Consider the following 16,947-nt stretch of genomic DNA (forward strand, 5'->3'; position numbering starts at 1 on the left):
AGGCGTGTCCGTAGGCACTGATTTGGTACCGTTTTGAATCCCCCACAAGGCTTCAGAAATTGGTGGTAGGACTGGACTACCTGGTTCAGCAAACAAGAACGGAGAAGAGGAGGGGCCAGGAGGCGGCCTATCTCCGTAACCCAGCGCGAGAATACGCCGCGGCGCATGCGCACCTCCAGGTGGGACGATTCCATGTGCCCGATGGGGGAGGCGAATAGAAAACAGCCTCTAGATTTTGAATCTCTCCCTTCAAGAAAGAGTTTAGGCTGTGAGGAGTTCCACAGATACCATGCTAATGTTGTTCTCCCAAACTCCGCATCAGAGACCCTAGACACAGACATCTAAAACAAGCGGTGACTTATCTTTTCTACCCCCTCCCTCTGGGGCAGTGGTGGTCTGATCCAGGCCACAGACTTTCGCTCCTTTGCAAGCGGGTCGGAGATCGAAGGTTTGAGCCAATTGCGGATGAAACGACTTGGCAAGGAAGGGGGTGAGGGAGCAGCCCTTTGAGTTCCGCCTCGTCTCTAGGCGCTGGTGGGGAAGGGGGACGCAGGAAACCCTGCCCTCTGAGCCAGCAGACCCAACGCCTCGGTGCAAAGTGCCGAGAGGGCGGCGGGAAAACCGCCCGCCGGGACCAGGGGACGGGAAGCGGCCAGGAAGCCGTGCGGGAGGGCGCGCGCGCGCGCGCCCCTTTTTCAGCAGTGTGGCGGGGTCGCACGCACGCCCGCCTCGGCGGCTGGGCGCGATTTGCGACAGTGGGGGGAGCGGCGGCGGCGGCGGTGCCGGCAGCTTTGCGGCAGGCTCCGGCCGGGCGTGCTTGACGGCGGTGTGGCGGAGGCCCCGCCCGAGGCGGCAAGAACCTGGAGGGAGGCGGAGGAACATGTCCGAGAGGGAAGTGTCGACTGCGCCGGCGGGAACAGACATGCCCGCGGCCAAGAAGCAGAAGTTGAGTAGCGACGAGAACAGCAACCCCGACCTCTCTGGAGACGAGAATGTGAGTGCAGCCCCGCCTGTCCCGGGACTGTGGAGTAGAAGTTTCAGGTTCTTTGGTAACTGCGGTCTGGGCGGGCGGGCGGCCGTGGGGGAGGGAAAGGTGTCACCCCGCGCTCCGGAGAACGCAGGCGTGCGGGGAAGTCCAGTTTGGTCGGGGCTTTCGGCTGGGACTGCGCCTGAGAGCGAGCAGAAAGTTGGCGAGGAGCGGATTAAAGGTCCGCGGGGTCTGCTCAGGTCATCCCTGCGTGGGAGACGGAGTTTGTGGGGACTGGACGGTGATTGCGAATCTGAGATTGTACTAGTTTAACAGGCATGCTCGAGGTAAGGGATTCTGTTTTCCCAGGAAAGTTGGCAGGAGGGGTCCTCCTAAGGATTCGAGGGGTTGTGTCGCTGTAGAGCACTAGGGGATCTTGAGGATGGAGAGTGCAGAGCTCTGGCTTGGGGATACGTGACCGTGCGGTTACGCACGCCCTTTTCCCTGGAAGTGCCGTGTGCCTTCGTGTCGACTTTTCTGTGGAAGGAGCAGAATCTAGAAGATCGTGGAGGGAGAGCCACCTTTGATTAAGGCAAGGGAGGGAACAATTTGAAACTTTTTGCTTCATGTAAAGGTATTGGAAGATTTTATGCCACCGTGGTAAAAGTTTGGATTTGAGCCGAGTGTGAAGATTAAGTGAAGTCAGTGCTTAGAGAAATGCTGCCCCGTTAAAAAATACTATGCAGGCATTGTAAAAAGTACTAGACACGTGTTCTAATAACTAGTTACTTATATTATGATAGGGTAGTGTAGAGGCTTTGGCTTTAGTATAAAAATTACTCAGAATTTAATGAAAATGTCAAATTTATTTATAATGAGGAAATTGAAAGCTCATTTTATTTTTCCAGACCCCTAATGTACATTTTTTTTATGCTTTCTAAAGCTATTCATAGCCAAATGATTGGATTAACTTTTGCTTTGGTCCCTTTAAAGAGGGACAAGACTGAACGTTTTGGTATGTGTGTCTTTGACACATTATTGAACCCCTTTATTTAGAGTCCTCCCAGAATAAGCGATTTTGCTTGTTTGTTTGAGTCAGAATCTCCCAATGCGCCTCACACCTGTACCCTTCTTACTTTAACCCTCTCAAAATACATTCGTGCACTACCATGTCCAGAGGAGTACTGTGGAGATATAGCATGTAAGATTACAAACCAAGCTGGGTGGTGGTGGCGGTGGCAGCACTCGTCTGTAATCCCAGCACTCTGGGAAGCCGAGGCAGGTGGATTTCTGAGTTCAAGGCCAGCCTGGTCTACAGAGTGAGCTCCAGGACAGCCAGGGCTATACAGAGAAACCCTGTCTCGAAAAACCAAATCCAAAAAACCAAATCCAAAAAAACAACAACAACAAAAAAAAGATTACAAACCAGACCAAGTATAAAATTTTAAAATAGATTTTTTTTTTCAGGGCCAGAGGCATCAAAGCTCATTTGCAAAGCACATGCCTGGTATATAGGCAGCCCCGGGTTCTGACCTCACCAAAAGATGTACTTCTGTTGTATTTTATTTTGTTTTTTAAGTTCTGCAACAGGATCTCACTTTGTACTTTTTGTTGGCCTGGAATTCAGAGATCAACATGCCCCTGCCCCCTAAGTGTTGTAGCAAAGGTTCAAGACACACAGCTGCTTCCCCATTTAGATGGAGTAATATGTGTAGCCCTGGCTGGCCTCGAACTCACTCTGTAGACCAGGCTGGCCTCAAACTCGGAGATCCACCTGCCTCAGCCTCCCAAGTGCTGGGATTAAAGGCGTGTGCCACCACTGTCCGCCTAATATATGTATTTCTTAACACAGTAAGTTGCAGGTTCTGCCTATTGTGATGGAGCCATTGATAGAAGTGATAGGCTGATTTTCACCACCTTCACCAATTGTAATACAAAATGGGATTTTTTTTTTAACTGGAAAACCCAAAATTGGAACTTTTTGCATATAAGAACAAACTGGTGAGGAGAAACAGATAAAATGTGATTCTTCTTTTTTTAAATCAGTATCTTGTTATTCTCGTGTTGGTTAAGATCCTTTTGCCTTTGCCTCCCAATTGCTGAGAAACAGATGCCAGGCTGACAATGATTTCAATTTAGGAGGCCCATTTAAATTTCCATTAAAAGCTAATCAAATTGCAATTCATTCACTTGTAAGTCACCTGCTTAGTGTCAAGTACTTCATTCCTTGGTTTTTGGTTGTTTTTTTGCTTTTGCGTCTCACAGTCCGGCCTTAAACTCATTGATATTCTCCTGCCTCAGCATTCCAAGTACTGGGATTATAGGAGTGAGACACTTTTTTATTTGGTGCTATGTTCTAGAATACTGTATTTTCTTAAAAGACATTTTGTTTTAGACCAATGTGAAGTTTGAAAAACCTTAAGAACTAACTAATGTTTTTAAATAAATTAGTGGTTTTTAAATACCTTTTGACACTTCTGTTTATTTTTAACCATTTTTTAATACAAAACCAATTTGAGGAAGCAGTAACTTAGGCCACAAAAGCACTGTAGACTCCATGGGCTTCATTCTAACAGCTGTTAGACACACTCAGACAAAATTCCAATCCTCTGGAATGGGTTTAGAGACTACTACTACCCCAGGGTAATAGATGGAAATTTTTGTATGGGTTCTGAACTGAAGAAGTCTGAAGGCTTCTCAGTATTTCCTGAGTCTATATCTCCTTGGGCAGATTATAGTATACAGAGTTCAGATACATTTTGTGGTAGGATTCAAATTGTGAGGGGAATTGCATTTACATGTAGTATGGACCATGGAGGACTTCTTTAAAATTCTAAATGGTTTATGTTATAAATAAGTAGACTTTGCATAACAGAGGCTTTTCAAAACTACATCTAATATAGGAAGTACTAACACTCTCGCCCCAAATGGCCAACCTGAGTAGCAGTCAAATAAATTATGAAAATGTGTCATAGGTCAGTCAGATTTATTGAATTATGTGTTAGTAAAATATAGAATCCTAGCAACTGTTTACCAGCAAGAGAGCAGTTAGTTTGCCCAACATTTCCTTGTCTACTAGTGGCATTTTCCACAGAGCTGTGTAGGAATGAATGAGACATTGCATTAGTGTCACTGGTGTAGACCAGTGTCTTATTTAAAGCCAAGATTGCGTATAGCTTTCTTTCTTTCTTTTTCTTTTTCTTTTTTTTTTGGATTTGGTTTTTTCGAGACAGGGTTTCTCTGTATAGCTCTGGCTGTCCTGGAGCTCACTTTGTAGACCATGCTGGCCTCGAACTCAGAAATTCGCCTGCCTCCCAGAGCCACCACCGCCTGGCTGCGTATATCTTTCTTAGTACTGTGTTTTTACTTTCTCTGCAGTGTAAGTTGTTCACAAGTATTCTAATGCATAACTAGATTTTACGTCCCCAACTGTAGTCTGGAGTACAAATTTCATTTTTTTGCACACTTTTAATTCATCAATTTTTTTAATAGTGATGTTCCTTGCTTTTAAATACCATGCGCATCTGTTGATGAGGTTCCTAATTTACTGCTCACAGGACGATGCCGTCAGTATCGAGAGTGGCACAAACACAGAACGCCCAGACACACCCACCAACACACCAAATGCACCTGGAAGGAAAAGCTGGGGAAAGGGAAAATGGAAGTCGAAGAAATGCAAATATTCTTTCAAATGTGTGAACAGCCTCAAGGTATGTATAGGAAGCTCTAGGCTGCAGACTTCTCTCAGGGATATCCAGGATACCCTTAGCTCTGAAGTGTATTAAAACTACTATGTTTTAAAGGGGTTTCTGTTTGTTTAAGCTGAGTATTATAATCTGTCATACAGTCGTGAACTTTTTTATCCTTGTCCTTTAAATGTATAATAGTGAGTATTACAGGCTGCACTTGGTTTATTTGCTGAGCCAAATAAAGGATTTTAAGAGATGTTACTCGGGCTGGAGAGATGGCTCAGTGGTTAAGAGCACTTCCAGAGGTCCTGAGTTCAAATCCCAGCAACCACATGGTGGCTCACAACCATCCATAATGAGATTTGATGCCCTCTTCTAGGGTGTCTGAAGACAGCTAAATGTACATACATATAATAAATAAATCTTTAAAAAAAAAAAAGAAATTAACTACTTAAAAAAAGAGAGAGAGATGTTACTCTTTATATTTCAGTAAACTATAACCAAAGCCACTTCTGACATCAGTTACTAAAAATAGAACCGAGTGTGATCTATTAACTGGACCTTAGCAAATGTCAACACATCTTAACTTTTACAGTTTTAAAGACATTCTAAACTTTTGCTTATATTGTCTTTTAACAAAACAATGTGACTTTTTTGTTTTGTTTTTGTTTTATCGAGAGAGGGTTTCTCTGTATAGCCCTGGCTGTCCTGGAACTCACTCTGTAGACCAGGCTGGCCTCGAACTCAGAAATCCACCTGCCTCTGCCTCCCAAGTGTTGGGATTAAAGGCGTGCGCCATCACTGCCCGGGAAAGTCCCTTGCTTTTAAATACTGCGTGCATCTGTTTGATGAAGTTCCTAATTTACTGCTCACAGGATGATGCCATCAGTATCAAGAGTGGCACAAACACAGAACGCCTGGACACACTCACAAACACACCAAATGCACCAGGAAGGAAAAGGACTACATAGAAACTCTTTTTCAAACTATATGTGACCATGAGGGTGGGTTCTGTAGCTAAAAGTCCTAGAATCTGATGTGGTCTCTGACAGATAGCATAGATGTCACCAGGACACAAAGTACTTGTGACATCCACTAAGGGTGGGTAATTGTTTAAGGAGGAAAGAGCCTAGTCATTCTAGGGAATTCGGGTGAGATCTGTCCCTACTGAGTGCAGGATAGCAAAAAGGTCACCCGGTCTTTAACAACTTCCACTGTCAGCTTTCTGGATGGAATGCAGGTATTTGATTTTATCTCCTCTGAGGCTGAGAACACCAGCCTGATTAACATTCCTGGTTCTCTTGGTGCTTATCTGAGTACAAGGCCCGGTGTTCTTAGAGTGGGTGCTGGGAATTGAACCCAGGTTCTCTGAAAGAGCAGACATTGCTCGTAACCACTGAGCCATTTTTCCAGCCCCAAATCATTGTGTTTTCTGTTTTTTTAGACAGGGTTTCTCTGTGTTGCACTGGCTATACAAACCAGACTGGCCTAGAACGCACAGAGATCTCCCTCCCTCTGCCTCCTGGGTGCTGGAATTAAAAGGAATGCTCCACAGATGCCCAGCAATGTATTTTATTTTTAAGTTGGGGTCTCCCTATGTAACCCAGGCTTGCCTCAAACTAGTCACGGCTCAATCTTGTGGTGACTATAGGTTTGAGTGCTGTGCTCAGTTTAATAATTATGTGCTCAGTTAATTATTATGTTCTCAGTAACATTTTTATTTATTTATAAAAAACAGACCACTGGGGTGGGTGGGAGGACAGGGGGAGAGAAGGGGGCTTACGGGACTTTCGGGGAGTGGGGGGCTAGAAAAGGGGAAATCATTTGAAATGTAAATAAAAAATATATCGAATAAAAAACAAAAACAAAAAAAAACAGACCACTATTGGTAAGGACATGGTTTATATATCCATTTACTTTAAATGGTTTATATATCCATTCACTGTTTTTCTAAATTTTGTGGGCGTTTTTCCCTTGAGGAAATATATATATATTATATTTATTATATAACTTTATTATATATATTTGTTATATATATTCTTTCCTACAGATGTAAGTTTAACTTTGTGAGAAAAACTTTGAGTGGGAATTAATTATATTATACAAAATTATATTTAAAAAATTAGCCCCTACCAATAAGAACCCCACCCAAATCTAGTTAATAAACAGGCAATAAAATGAAGACATATTTCAAAAGATAAAGTAGGACCATCCAGATGACTCAGCGGGTAAAGGCACTGGCCACGTAAGCCTGAACACCTAACATCATCTTCAGAATCCACATTAAAAAACCAACTTCATGGGCTGGAGAGATGGCTCAGCAGTTAAGATCACTGACTGCTCTTCCAGAAGTCCTGAGTTCAATTCCCAGCAACCACATGGTGGCTCACAATCATCTGTAATGGGATCCAGTGCCGCCTTCTGGTGTGTCTGAAGACAGCCACAGGGTACTCATATATAAAATAAATAAATCTTAAAAAACAAAAACAAGGGGGCCGGAGAGATGGCTCAGTGGGTAAGAGCACCGACTGCTCTTCCAAAGGTCATGAGTTCAAATCCCAGCACCCACATGGTGGCTCAAAACCATCCATAAAGAGATCTGATGCCCTTGTGCATCTGAAGACAGCTACAGTATACTACTTACATATAATAAATAAATCTTTAAAAAAAACAAAAACAAAACAATTTCATAAGTTATTCTCTGACCTCTGGGGTCTATTTTCTTTCCCTCATCACCCATACACAATAATAATGAATTTTTATAAAAATCATGAAGTACTGTTGGTAACTAGACATGTGAAAATGTTCACCATCCTTATCAGCTAGGGATATGTGAATGAAAATGACACAGATTCTGTCTCTCCCCTGTCCGAGTAGTTACTGCTTTTTAAATGCAGTGAAGACAGCTATAAATGCTGGGGATGGAAGACACCTATACACTCATGGTGGCGATGTAAAATAGTACAGTCACACTGCAAGATTGTGTGCGGAGTTCTAGGAACTACAGGTAGAGCTTCCATCTGATCTTTCCATACTGTGTATCATAGAGGAACCTCTTTCCACAATAACCAAGCCAGGTCAGCTGGGTGCCCAGCAACAGCTGAGTGAGTGAATGTAAATACAGAGAGGTATTTGATTCAGCCATGCAGGATGAAGCTTTAGAAGGGAATTACTGAGGAAGAAGAGAACTAACGACGATGAAGGGTAAGGCCTAACCTCAGTTAAAAGTTCATGTTAGGGGCTGGAGAGATGGATCAGGGGTTAAGAGCACCAACTGCTCTTCCTAACAACCACATGGTGGCCCACAACATCCATAAAGAGATCTGATGCCCTCTTCTGGTGCATCTGAAGACAGCTACAGTGTACTTACATATCGTAATAAAACTTTAGACTGGAGCGAAAAGAGGTCCTGAATTCAAATTCCCAGCAACCACATGATGGCTCACAGCTACAGTGTACTCATATACATTAAATAAATATCTCTTTTAAAAAAGTTCATGAAGCTGGGTGTGGCACTCTGGGAGGCAGAGGCAGGTGGATTTCTGAGTTCGAGGCCAGCCTGGTCTGTAGAGTGAATTCCAGGACAGCCAGCCAGGGCTATACAGAGAAACCCTCTCTCGGAAAAAAACAAAACCAAAAAACCAAAAAAAAAAAAGTTCATGATGTATAGGAAAGAAATGTCATAAAACTCACTGCTTCTACAAACATACACTAAAGTGCCTTAAAAAGAAACTGAAGACCTTTCCTCAATATATTTTTAGGTAAACTCTAGCAAACATAAGAACCTGGCATTTTCCAGCATGGAGCAAACCAAGTGCTGAGTATGATTAACTACCCTGTAAGAGGTGAAAACTCCCCTTTAGTACATTAACAAGTGAAGTTCGTTGGTATTTACTTATATTAAGTTACTGGTTTTACATCCTGTCTCTAAAAGATTGTTTATTGAATTATGTGTAATTATGTGTGTGAGCATGGCTTCCATAGGGGCATGTGCATGAGGTAGCGGAGGGTTGGGTTCCCCTAGGACTGTTCCAGGTGTTGTGAGTCCTCTTCCCCCTACAAACACAGGGTGCCAGAGCTGGAGTAGGGTTCTGAGTCATCTCTTTAACTCTGGATGATGTTTGTAAGTGCCCTTTAAATACTTCCAAAGCCTAAAGCCCTGGATTTTCAAGAGATAAGACAATAAAAGCTAGAAGACATTAAAAGTAGAAGCAATACTTTAAAGTGAACTTAGAGGTCAGTGTTAAATATCACGGACTGCAGTAAAGCCCTAAATCTGAACTGCAACTTAGAAAGCAGTGAACAACCCTGTGGTGTGCTTGTATACCACATGGTCTAAGCTCTGCATGTAGGACAAGCACAAGCAACAAAGAAACCTCACAGATTGCTCTCTCCATGTGCATTTGAAAACTCCCTCTGAGTTTCTACTGTTGAAATTCTCCCGAGGGGGAGATACTTTCCTATGATAATTCAAGTCCAAGGTTATTTAAAGATTATTCAAGATAACTTAAATTTCTTTGACTAGGCCTGATTAATAAAAGCAGTGGCAGGGATGGGGTATGATGTGCTCTGTTTTCCAAGGGAAAACAACGAATACAGTCCAAAGTCATTTATTAGTCTGTTATATGAGAGAAATAACCATGTCCTCTGGGCTCAAAAACTTAAAATACATCTACCAAAGTTCTCAAAAAATGAAGGTTGGGTTTAAGAAAGCAAGCAGATACCAGAGTGTTTCTAGGATGCATAGCTGTTTTCTAACTTGGGGTGTCAGTCTTCGTTAGAAAACCTTCACATATTTTAAGATCTGGAAGCTTATTGGTGTTACAGTTTTAATGTCAGAAGTCAGTGTGTGTATGATTGTTGGATTCCATAGCTGCCTGCAGCTATTACGAAGTGGGTTGCTGGAACAGAAGCTGAGGGATAGATGGGGAAGGGGCGAAAAGAAGAAGGGCAAAGACAATATTCACTGATCAAAGCCAGAAACTTTAATGGTGCCAGACCATTTAACATTTTAGGCAAACCCTTCCCCCCAGACTCCAGGCTGAGTTTGGGTGGAAGTTGTCTAGCTTCTCTTGGAGGTCCTCCTCTTGAATGCTCTGGCAGCTGGGTGGGGCACCTGCTTAATTCGGGAATTCCTAGACCTGGAGGAACAATGAACTTAACCTTTCCTTCTAGCCCTCCACCCTAGGTGGAGCAGGATCCTGGCTGTCTGGGAGAAGTTAACCTTGACCTTAGTCAAGTACACTCTTAGCACTCCACCCAAGGATTAAAAATTCCTGCTTTAAATTAACCTACTTCCCTATTGTGTCCTAAAGGCAGATTCCTGCCCGAAGCCAGGGATTATCCTTGACCAAGTGCATGACTGCCCCAATATGGCTCCATACATAGTACATATGATACACGTCTTAGTATTCTATTGCTCTGAAGAGACACCTTGACCATAGCATCTCTTGGAAAGAAAAGTATTTAGTTGGGTCCTGCTCACCTTTTCAGAGGTTTAGTTATTTAGTAGTTGGAAGCAAGGTGGCATGCAAGCAGACATGCTGGAGTGATAGCTGAGTTCGTCATTTGGATCTACAGGCAGGAGGGAGGGACACTGGGCCTGGTGTGAGCTTTGGAAACCTAAAGGACCACTCTAGCTAAACACTACCACAAACAAGGCAGCATCTACCGCAACAAGGCCACACTCCCTCATCCTTTCAAATAGTGCCACTTCCTAAGCATTCAAATACATGCACCTATGGGGGCCATTCTTAGTCAAGCCTCCACGGTAAGATGGTGAATATGGGGGGAGAGGAAGAAGGTTAAGTAAAGGTTAGTTTGCTAATGGTTTGTGGTTTTAAAAATATGTTAACTTTTTCTTATTTCATGGCTATTTTATAGGAAGATCATAACCAGCCATTGTTTGGAGTTCAGTTTAACTGGCACAGTAAAGAAGGAGATCCCCTGGTGTTTGCAACTGTGGGAAGCAACAGAGTGAGTGTCAGTTGGCAATAGTGATTATTTTGCGTCTGTTACAATGGTTTTAAAATCAATTCTGAAAACTGGGGTAACAGTATGATTCTTCTGTGTAAGAGGGAAGCTTTTGAGAAGTGGTCAGGGTTAAAACTAATGACTAGAAAGTATATTATGAAGCAGGTTTTATAGTTTAAATAGTTTAAATTTTATAGTTGTAAATATTTTGGATGGTTGAAAAAAGTGACAGTTATTTATCATTCAAATATGAAAGCAGCCTGTACTTTTAGAGTCTCCTTTTATGTGTGTCTGTGGGTTCCCTCGTGTTTATCTGTGCACTTTGTGCGTGTGGTGCTCACGGAGGCCCTGAGGCTGTCAGATCCCCTGGGTTAGAGTTCCAGAGGAGTCTTAGCATCATGTGGATGCCTGGAACAGAACCCTCTGGAAGAATAAATGCTTTAACCACTAAACCATCTCTCTAATCCCAGAAGTCTGTCATCTAATAAAAAGGTATAATTAATTATTCTATATCAAGCATAAATCCAGTGGATTTAAGTAATAGTTTAAAAATATTAATTATACATAAAATCATAAAAAGTTGTACATATTTACGGCTATTGGGTAATGTTTCAGTACATGTATACTTTTTGTGAGGTTCATTATTTTTAAGGTCATAAACTTCAACTCACTTTGAAAAAGTTGTGATTACATGGATGAAATGTATGTTTAAATGTTTAGAAATAGAAATTGTTATTACTAGGCTATTAAATATAGTCTGGTACTACATAAAATGTACGAAGACTTATAAGGCTTTGGTAATAGCACTGTTTAAAGCAGCTTCTCTAATGTCATTAAGTTATGATTGCAACTGGAATGTTTAAGAGATAAGGAGAATGTTTATCTAAGATGACATGCATATTTTTGTTTCTTTAGGTAACTTTATATGAATGCCATTCACAAGGGGAAATAAGATTATTGCAGTCCTATGTTGATGCTGATGTATCCTTTACTAAGTGTTTTTATATCTCTGTTTAAGACATTTATTTTGATAAGTACAACTGAACTTTTGAAAACTAATTCTCTAAAGTTACTGTCCCAGCCTTTAGCTAGGAGTGTTGTCACTGTGGATCCTGGCATCTCCCTGATGTTGAGTTTGTTAGGAGGTGGGTGGCTGTAAGATGGGTGGAAGGGAGCACTGAAACCCAGGAGAGCAGTTATTAGCAGGCTCAGCTAAAACCTCTTGCTTATTGGCCATGCTTGGAGTTTTACACTTTAACTACAGTTTTAATGCTTAACTGGAAGTCCTTGTATGGATTTGGTCAACAGAGCCAAGATGGGAAAAAAAATAAGTGTGTGTAGTTAAGGAAATAAAATATTGGAAAAGAAAGATCATTTTATTTATTTGTCTGTCTGTCTGTCTGTCTGTTTATGGTTTTTTTGAGACAGGGTTTCTCTGTGTAGCCCTGGAACTCACTCTGCAGACCAGGCTGGCCTCGAACTCAGAAATTTCGCCTGCTCCTGCCTCTCAAGTGCTGGGACTAAAGGTGTGTGTCACCACTGCCTGGCTAAGGAAGACCCTAAAAGCTGAAGGTTTAGCTCACAGGAATTTAAAAAAAGCTGAGTGTTAAGATATTTCTTCAGATCCACTGGAATATAACAAGTGGGGCAAGGTGACATTGAATCTGTAGATGACACAGAAATGAGTGAATAGTTTCCATGTTAGGAAGGTACAAAATGAGCCATGCATGTATAGGTTAATAGCAGATCAGGATAGAGAGTCAGCAGCAGGGCAAGTCTGCAGGCTTGCCACCTAGTTTTATAAGTAAAGTTTTACTGGAGAACAGTTATGTCTATGTGGTGAACGTTGTTTCCGCCTGTTTTGGGACTACATCAGTGGAGAAGAGTAGTTCTGCTGGCAGCTAGAAAGAAGTGTGGTGGAGTGAGGGACAAAGACGGAGCTCAGTTGATACGGATTTTAGCCTAAAAGCCGCTGTGGATATGCAGTTATTTTCTGAGAGCAGGCTTTGCTGGTAGCCCTACCTGGCCTTTAATTTAAGAACATCCTCCTGCTGCTGCTTTTTGATTCCAGAGATACTGTTTATGACTATGGCAAAGTTTGCATAAATAAAAATGAGCACTTAAATATCCAAACTTTTACCAGTTGTTTGGAAGATTCCATTTATTATAAACATTAACTCTCTTGTTTTTTTCAAAATTATGTTTCTTAACTGTGGCGTTTCCCAGGCAGATGAAAACTTCTACACTTGTGCATGGACCTATGATAGCAACACCAGCCACCCTCTACTAGCAGTTGCTGGATCTAGAGGCATAATAAGAATAATTAATCCTATAACAATGCAGTGTATAAAGGTGTGTCTTCTGGTCAAATTGTAGATAATGCTACTTTTGAATATACATCTGGTAAAACTTCATAAAATGAAGTCTTTAAAGTGAATGCAGCCACTAACTCGCATGCCGTGTTTGATTTGTACCTGACTTATAGTCTTTATCCTTATTACACTGATGTGCTGCAGTGTGTGGAGAGTGCATGTGGAGGTCAGAGGTGTTTGTGCCCTCCTTCTACTGCCGTCTAGCTCAGGGCCGGCTAGCCAGCCCCAGCCCCAGCCCCAACTTTATTTAGATTATTCCTTTGGAGACCCTGTAACAGTTGGGTAGTGAGTGTGAACTAAGGAATACATACGAAAGGTTGATGGTCACACCTTTTTTGTACTGGGTTTTTGTTTTGTTTTATTTCTCTCCTTCCCTTCCTTTGAGAGTCTTTTTTTTTTTAAGATTTATTTATTTGTTTTATATAAGCACACTGTAGCTGTCTTCAGACACAGCAGAAGAGGGCATCAGATCTCATTACAGATGGTTGTGAGCCACCATGTGGTTGCTGGGATTTGAACTCAGGACCTCTGGAAGAGCAGTAAGTGCTCTTAACCGCTGAGCCATCTATCTCTCCGGCCCACTTTGAGACTTTTTTTTTTTTTTTTTTTTTTTTTTTGGTTTTTGGTTTTTGGTTTTAGCTAAAGAGTAACAGTTTCCAAGGGACCTGAACTGAGAGTTGTGGGTTCTAGGGCACCCTGTAAGGAACAGGAAGGGAAGGCCAAGGAAGCTACTATTAATAGGAAGGCAGGTTTTAGGCTTTGCTGATTTTAACCCTGGGAGTCATTAGCCTCTCTTACTCAGTGCTATTAGCTGAGCCTTGGCTAACTGGTACCATTTTCCTCTCTGTAAGTTTGTTGGGTGATATTATTATGTAGCCAAATTTGAGTGAGAACTGCTTGAAGTCAGTTTTTTTGTTTGGGGGCAGAGGGCAGCAGAGCTGGACACGGAACCACAGGCCTTGAGTGTACTGGGCTGTTGGTCTGCCACTAATTGTATCCTCAGCCTTTATGTTTCTCTTAAGGTTTATGAAAGAAAATGTATTGGCTTTTCAGATGAAATGAAATGTTTTAAATTTATTGTAGCACTATGTTGGCCATGGAAATGCTATCAATGAGCTGAAATTCCACCCACGAGACCCAAACCTTCTTCTGTCAGTAAGTAAAGGTAAGCGCAGAAGAAACAGATGGTCCCTTAGCTTAGTTTGTTTTGGGATAATTGTTTGAAAGTAACAGGTTGTGTTCTGAGAATTAATAATTTAAATTAAAAGAAGAAATAGACTTTAGGAGAAAAAAAAGCCTTTATTAACATCTCATAAACCAAGACTTCAAAAATAGGTTTCTGCCTGTTGGTGTCAGACATAGTGGGGTTGTCATCCTCAACTCTTTATGTATGTGATAGTTGTAGGCCCTTATCCTCAAGTGAGCTATTGCTTTATCAAAAATGCCAAAGTGAGGATTTTTCAAACGTCTTCAGTAGCTCAGTTTCCCATCAGTCTCTTCAGTGATGTGAGAGGAATGCTGCATGTTAAATAAGACTGATGAGGTGGCACAGTAGATAAAGCCTGACAGGCGGAGGCGGAGTCCACGTGTGGGTGGAAGGAGAGAGAGCTACCTCAGCAAAGCTCCCTCCGCATGCATACATGCCAACACACCCCACCGCAACTTCCCCTCCCCCAAAAGAAGCACTGCAGTGAAGACCCATACTGTTAAGATTTTGTTTTTGCGGGCTGGAGAGATGGCTCAGTGGTTAAGAGCACCAACTACTCTTTCAAAGGTCCTGAGTTCAATTCCTAGCAACCACATGGTGGCTAACAACCATCTGTAATGGGATCCTGTGCTCTCTTCTGGTTTTTCTAAAGACAGCTACAGTGTACTCATACACAAAATAAAGAAATAATTCTTAAAAAAAAAGATTTTGTTTTTGCATTCTTATACGTTTCCTTTAAATATATCCTGCCTCCTTTTTTGTTTTTTTGAGACAGTTTCTTATTCTGTATCTTCAAGTAGCCACAAAACAACAGAGAACCTCAGATCCCACCCTTCTTGGTGCTGAGGTTACAGGTGTGAGCCATGCGCCTGCTTCTTTCCTTAAATGGCTACACTCCTGGCAAGAAAGCATGCATTGCTCCTTGTGCCTTCACTGCTGCTAAAAGGCTGCCTGGATTTAAATAAATTTTTGGCTCTTCCTTTTTTTGTTTTAATATATATCAATGTTTTGCCTGCAAGAATGTCTGCACTACATGCATACCTGGTGCTCAGGGAGGCCAGAAGAGAGTTAGGTCCCTTGGAATTGGAGTTACAGTTATGTGCCATGTTGGTCCTGGGTCCAGTGTTCTTAACTGCTGAGCCATTTATCCAGTTCTCTCTGCTGTTTTTAACTGTTTCTGGGTTTTCTAAAATTCATTAGCTTGCTTTTTCTACACTATTATTTGCCTCATCTCTTTATATTTCTACTTGTATGTACTTTAAAAATAATTTCCTTTATTATTATTTTCAATTATGGGTAGATGCATATGGTTGCATGTAGGTATGTGCATGTGAGCTCAGGTGCCTACAGAGGCCAGAGACATTAGATACTCTGGAGCTGAAATTCGAGCCCATTGTGAGCCACTTGGTATAGATACTGGGAACTGGACCCATCCTCTGCTCTTTCTTGCTGAGCTATCTCTTCTCTACCTTGTTTTTGTTTATAGTCTAGCCCAGATTGGCCTGGAAGTCAAGGCAGTCCCCTTGCTCAGTGTTGTCCACCCCCACCCCCACCCCCTAGTCCCTTAGGGCTGAGATATATATAGGTATAGGGGGAGGAGGATTTTGCCTTCTTATTTCAGTGCTGAAGCTTGAATCCTGGACATTGGGTGTGCTAGGTGAGTGCTCTGCTCAATGTCTGCTGCAGTTTTCATTCATTCATTTGTTTATTTTTGAGGCAGTCTCAGTGTGTGGCTTGGAACTTACTTAACATTAATAATCTACATATGATGTACTTTGAGTTGTTATATATCATGGATAATCTTAGTTTTACTGTACATTATCTAAATCTCCATGGCTTTTACATGTTAAGGACATACTAAAAGTTTGTAGTAAGTGAGTGATAAAAGTCTGCCTTAACTTTCTGTGTTTACATTAGATCATGCTTTACGATTATGGAATATCCAGACAGACACTCTTGTGGCAATATTTGGAGGTGTGGAAGGGCACAGAGATGAAGTTCTGAGTGCTGTAAGTTGAATATGGGTAATGATCTTTGGCTTATATAGAGTGAATATCTCCCATTGAACTTTTCTCTTTGTAGGCAAGCGTGCCTGCTTCATGCAGCCTGGCAGGCAGTCATTTCCTCCATTCAACATAAAGATGCTGACTACACAAAGGTGTAGAGCCAGTGGGCCTCTGACAGAATGACTCGGACGAGTGCCCCGAGTGGAAGGATACTACAGTCATTCTCGGTCGATTTGAGGGTGGGGGTGGTTTTGGAGATATGGTTTCACCACTTAATTCAGGCTAGTTTTGAAATCTCCATCCTTCTTAGCTTCCTGAGTGCTAGGATTACAGGCATATGCCACTAGACCCTACTTTTTTCTTTTTAATCCAAAATTACCAATTGAATTTTCCTTGTTCTTGTTATTAAACAAGTTTATCTGACTATCCTCAAGAAGTTTTTTTGTTTGAAGTAGAAATAAGCAGCTGGGCCGTGGTGCACGCCTGTAATCCCAGCACTCTGGGAGGCAGAGACAGGCGGATTTCTGAGTTCGAGGCCAGCCTGGTGTACAGAGTGAGTTCCAGGACAGCCAGGGCTATACAGAGAAACCCTGTCTTGGGGAAAAAAAAAAACAAAACAAAAAAATCCAAAAAAAAAAAAAAAAGAAAGAAAAGAAAGGAAGAAAGGAAGGAAAGAAAGAAGGAAGTGGAGCCAGGCAATGGTGGCACACACCTTTACTCACAGAGAAACCCT

General features: G+C 42.0%; 1 protein-coding gene across 3 annotated transcripts in view; it reads left to right on the plus strand.

Moving 5' to 3' along the window:
• Positions 1 to 475: 475 nt before the first annotated feature.
• Positions 476 to 16,947, plus strand: part of Eed (embryonic ectoderm development) — a 29,056-nt gene continuing 12,584 nt past the window's right edge. The window contains exons 1-7 of one of the 3 annotated variants that reach the window (XM_052159020.1): positions 476 to 994; positions 4,525 to 4,677; positions 10,540 to 10,632; positions 11,545 to 11,610; positions 12,856 to 12,981; positions 14,085 to 14,166; positions 16,126 to 16,217. In XM_052159020.1, coding sequence (XP_052014980.1) covers positions 881 to 994; positions 4,525 to 4,677; positions 10,540 to 10,632; positions 11,545 to 11,610; positions 12,856 to 12,981; positions 14,085 to 14,166; positions 16,126 to 16,217 — 726 coding nt within the window. In that variant the 5' untranslated portion in view covers positions 476 to 880. Of the gene's footprint in view, positions 995 to 1,157; positions 1,315 to 4,524; positions 4,678 to 10,539; positions 10,633 to 11,544; positions 11,611 to 12,855; positions 12,982 to 14,084; positions 14,167 to 16,125; positions 16,218 to 16,947 lie in introns of those variants that run through there. The other 2 variants (XM_052159028.1, XM_052159015.1) reach the window with 2 other exon arrangements.

Source organism: Apodemus sylvaticus, chromosome 1, assembly GCF_947179515.1.
Source record: "Apodemus sylvaticus chromosome 1, mApoSyl1.1, whole genome shotgun sequence".
Classification (NCBI taxonomy): Eukaryota; Metazoa; Chordata; class Mammalia; order Rodentia; family Muridae; genus Apodemus; species Apodemus sylvaticus.